Source organism: Cynara cardunculus (genome assembly GCF_001531365.2).
Source record: "Cynara cardunculus var. scolymus isolate 2C chromosome LG 5, CcrdV1, whole genome shotgun sequence".
NCBI lineage: Eukaryota > Viridiplantae > Streptophyta > Magnoliopsida > Asterales > Asteraceae > Cynara > Cynara cardunculus.
The window spans coordinates 6,078,945-6,083,786 of NC_037532.1; the positions used below are offsets into that span (position 1 = coordinate 6,078,945).

At 37.3% G+C, this 4,842-nt stretch overlaps 1 protein-coding gene across 1 annotated transcript; it reads left to right on the forward strand.

The window, feature by feature from the left end:
• The first annotated feature begins 379 nt into the window (after positions 1-379).
• Positions 380-2,198, forward strand: LOC112513506 (pentatricopeptide repeat-containing protein At2g36240). Its single transcript, XM_025119792.1, has one exon. It carries the CDS (start codon positions 380-382, stop codon positions 1,823-1,825), a length of 1,446 nt encoding a protein of 481 aa, XP_024975560.1. The 3' UTR covers positions 1,826-2,198.
• Positions 2,199-4,842: the final 2,644 nt, after the last annotated feature.

Sequence of the window (4,842 nt, forward strand, 5' to 3'; positions counted from 1 at the left end):
CATAAAAAAATAGTATTTAAGAGTGTTTTTATCAAATGTTTTATAATATAGAGGGTGTTTGGGATTGCTTATTTAAAACAATTTATGTTTTTTTTGTAAAAGTGTTTATTAACTTATGTGGTATCAAACCGAAGTTAAATAAAACATGGTTAAAATTATAAACTGATAATAAGCAGTTTTTCATAAGTCAAAAAAAATTAACTTATCAAAAACAGCTTATTACTGATTTGGCATTGATATAAACAATTTTTTTTCTTTATTCAAATACCAAAAAACATGATCGATCGATGTCAGACTAAAACAAAACCATCACCTCTTTGCCGTCCTAGACACACCGTAAAACAAAACCAACTGGTTTAATCGATTCACTTGGCAAGAAATGGCCTCCAAAAAGCTCCCAAGACCACCACCTCTTTGCCGTCCTCCTCCGTCGCCAACTACCACCAACCTCTTCCCCCCACCCCCACCACCGCCACCGGATACATCACTCACTGTTCTCCCAACCCTTTCCCTACCCTCCTCTACTTCAACCACTCAATCCCAACTCACCAATTTCATCAACACTCACCTCAAAAGCAACCTCACCCCTAACGACCTCCTCTCCTTCCTGAAAAACCACCTCCACCACCATCCCAAGTTCGCTCMCCTAGACCTCCACGTCTTCCGCCACGCCGCCACACTCGACTCCTTTCGCCACGACCACTCCACCTATGAATGGATGGTCCGTACCCTTGCCATCACTCACCGCCTCGACTCCCTTTCACCCGTCCTTGATTTCATCGTCTCCAATCCGTGCCCTTGCTCCGACGGTATATTTTCTTGCTCTCGTACTGAACCCATCTTCCGTTTCGCTATTAATTCCTTCTGTAACGTCGGTAGGTTTGATGATGCACTCCATGCGTTTGATAATATGCGTAAACTAATTGATGGGAAACCTGATGTAGCCATATACAATATTATGATTCATAGTTTTGTCAAGCATGAGAAATTCGAAAAGGGTTTGGAGTTTTATGGGAGGATGATTAAGGATCGGGTTAAGCCTGATGTAGTCACTTTTAACATATTGATTAATGGGTACTTTCGCAATTCGAAATTTGGGTTGGCATTAGAGGTGTTTAAGGAAATGAGGGCAAAGGGTTGTGTTCCAAATGTGGTCACTTTTAATACTTTGATCAAGGGATTTTTTAGGGAGAGGAAGTTTAAAGAAGGGATAGGAATGGCCTATGAGATGATCGAATTAGGGTGCGGTTTATCAGTTGTAACTTGTGAGATTTTGCTTGATGGGCTTACCAAAGAAGGGAGGGTTTTTGAAGCTTGTGATCTCTTGCTTGATATTTCAAGAAAAGGAGTTTTACCAACAAAGTTCGATTACTTTGGCTTAATTGAGAGGCTTTGTGATAAAGGGAATGTGGTTAAAGCAGGATTAATAGTAGATGAGGTATGGGAGAAAGGAAATGCTCCAAGCACCATCACTTGTACTACTTTGATTGAAGGTTTAAGAAGGGTTAGGAACACTGAAGCGGCATTTAGGTTGATGGATAAGATGCTTAAAGAAAGTATTATTCCAGATAGTGTGACTTTTAACTGTCTTCTTGGTGATATGTGTAATTCAGGAAGAACGGTGGAGGCAAACAAGCTGAGGATGTTGGCTTCGAAGAAAGGGTTATGTCTTGATGAGGTAACTTATAACATATTAGTATCTGGATACTCAAAGGAAGGTAAAAGGAAGGAGGGAGAGGTTATAGTTGATGAGATGTTGGATAAGGAGTTCATCCCTGATATTGTTACTTATAATAGGCTGATGAAAAAGCTTGGTAATGGATGAAACTGTTCCTTTAGCAGTAAAGATCCAGTTTTTATTCAAACAAATGCATATATATTGTGTGTTTTGATTCATAGGGTGTAAACCATTCTGATTAACAGCTGATGGTAATACTGATCGATGTATGTGATGCATAAGCTGCTAAAAATTGGTAATTCGATTTCTATACTGTATTTTAGAGGGAACCAAGTATCTAGGCTTTCTTCAGAAAGAAAACGGCATCCTACCTATCAAACTGTAGAGGGAAGTTCAAGATTGATTAGGACAATACGGGACAAAACAGAACAAAATCTTGTCCCAGTTTGATAGTTTGATGTGACAATAGACTGGGACAGGACAGGGAATGAGTGGGTCAAAATGCATCTTTTTTGTCCCATAGGTGGAACAAAGATAAAAATGGGACAAGATTGATAAATGACCAAACTACACATATCAAATTAAAACCCTAAAACCATCGACAATTATTTCACCCACCTACCCATTCTGGCCACTCGAGTCCATGCCCGTTTGCATACCAAATGCACCCTCATTGATCCCAGTTGTGTGATCTCGCGACCACAAAATTTCACTGCAGGAGCAAGAATTTCGAATAAAATATTGAAATGGCAGGAAAACTGGTTTGGTAAGTGGACTGTGATGGTGTTGGGAGACCAAAAGCTCAGTCCTTGGATTACTGGAAGACTCAGAAGGTGCTGGTGGTTGATTCGATTCGAGCAGCTAGTTTCAACATAACTTGGTATGTATGGCTACTTTCTTTACTCAGTGTGCTTTTGAAGATATCATGCTCTTTGATCTCCATGTTGATATAATGATCTGATCCCTTTATCCTTTTTGTCAGTTCAGACTGAGATAATCTCTGAAATCTAGTTAGCTTTGCTCACCTTTTTGACATGGTTAGTTTAGACGTCAACCTAGTTACCTATAGATTTATATCTGCCTCAAGTGTTTACATAAATTTTTAGCATTCATCTATGCTTTACATGCAGAAAAATCCCATCCATAGTAGTCTAATAGGCATGGGGTGTGGGACGTATATACTGTATCCCAAAGGGTAGAGCGGCTTATACTGTTAACGCCCGGTTTGTGCAAAAGTATTGACGAAAATGAACAAGGAGCCAAGATTATTAAGTGGTAGGCAGCAGAAAAAGAACAGGCACTTTGAAACATAGAAAAAATTGACAAGAAAGGTGATGAGACCCGTAAAATGGAGAACGAGGGAAATGATGGTAACCAGAAACAAGAACGAAAAGAGATGTTAATTGGAATTATGGACAAGTCGACAACTTGACACACAATGTGCCAAAAACTATATGTTTTAGGTTGTAGGTGACTGTAATTTCATACTCACAAGCAATAAAACCTAAGGGCATCTCCAGACTTCAATGGAGTGACTAATAAGAACCTCTTTTTTGCACTTATTCTTACCAGATCATTATCAACTCAACAAACTAAGAAACTCTGTAAAACTCCACAATGGTAGTCATTTACAAGAACCTCCTTTTTGTGGGTCCCATTTATTTTTTTCAATGAACTAATAAAATAATATTTAACACAATAATCGAGGTACGTACCAACTACGAAGGTTCTTGTACAAGAATTTGAAACATGTTATTGCCTTTATAAGAACTCGACTTACAAGAACTACACTTTTTACTTATAAGAAGCTCCCATCTGAAATAACATCGTTACATGCACTCATATCTACTACTGTCTTTGTTGCATGCTTGCACACACTTTTTTTCTACTTCACAGGAACACTTTTTACTTATAAGAAGCTCCCATTCGAATAACATCGTTACATGCACTCATATCTACAACTACTATACTGTCTTTGTTGCATGTTTGCACACACTCTTTTCTACTTTACAAGAACTACACTTTTTTCTTATAAGAAGCTCCCATCCGAAATAACATCGTTACATGCACTCATATCTACAACTACTGTACTGTCTTTGTTGCATGCTTGCATACTCTTTTTCTAGTTTCTTTTTCCTCCAATGCCTTTTGCTCTCCCTATGTTTTTCTATTCAAAATCCTCTCAACCTTCAAAATGGCAAATCTTGTCTCATAAAACATTTTCGCAGGTCATGAGTCTTCACGGAAACAGTTTCTTTATCCCATGGGTTAGAGGAAAGGTTTCCGTACATTCTAACCCTTCCTGAGCCTACTTTTGAGTGGGAATTACTGGGTATGTTTGGCTTAGTTATTCAAAAACACCAAGATTTATTGGGTATGGTGATTCTAACATACATCAAATGCTGCCTTTTAAAATTATGTTTGCTTGCCTTTTCTGCTAAAATGCCCTATAATAGAAACCAGATTGTATGTTCGTATGAGCTACTAGATTCCCAAAGTACTCCATATGATAAGAGTCCTAAGTCCTAACAAAAAATAATGTTAGACAGTGTAAAACCACATAAATACTTTTTGCCCCCTTTAGTTTGAAGGAATATTTGGAATGTGTTCGATTTGTAGAATATGGAATGGAATTCAATTCCATTCTTTATATAATTCATAAAAACAAATTACAAATAATCATCAAAATAACTAAATTACCTTTTAATTAATCAATTATTACAAAATAAGTGTTTTCTTTAACATATTTTAGAACATTATTACAAACAAATCCTATGAAATCCCAAGAAATACCAACTACCTCCATGGGATTTAAGAACCCCATTTCATGGGATGTCTAAATCCCATGTTTGTGGGATTACAATTCCTAACTTTTCTTTAAACCGAATACGAAATCCTACAAACCGAACGAACCCTTTGTTTTTCTTTGTCTTGTTTCAAGCAACTATTACTATGTGCTAGGCTTGCAAGCTATCTTAAGATTTTCATATTTATTTCAGGTTTTTATAAATCAATGGACAAATTATTTGCCAAGAATCAACATTTTGAGTTGCACCAAGGAAGAGGCAAAAAGAAAGAAAAGAAAGGGAAACAAGAGGAGCTAGCAACTTTGGCTTACAAACTAGTGCTATTTTAAGGTTATGCCATTCTAAGGTGCTGCTAAA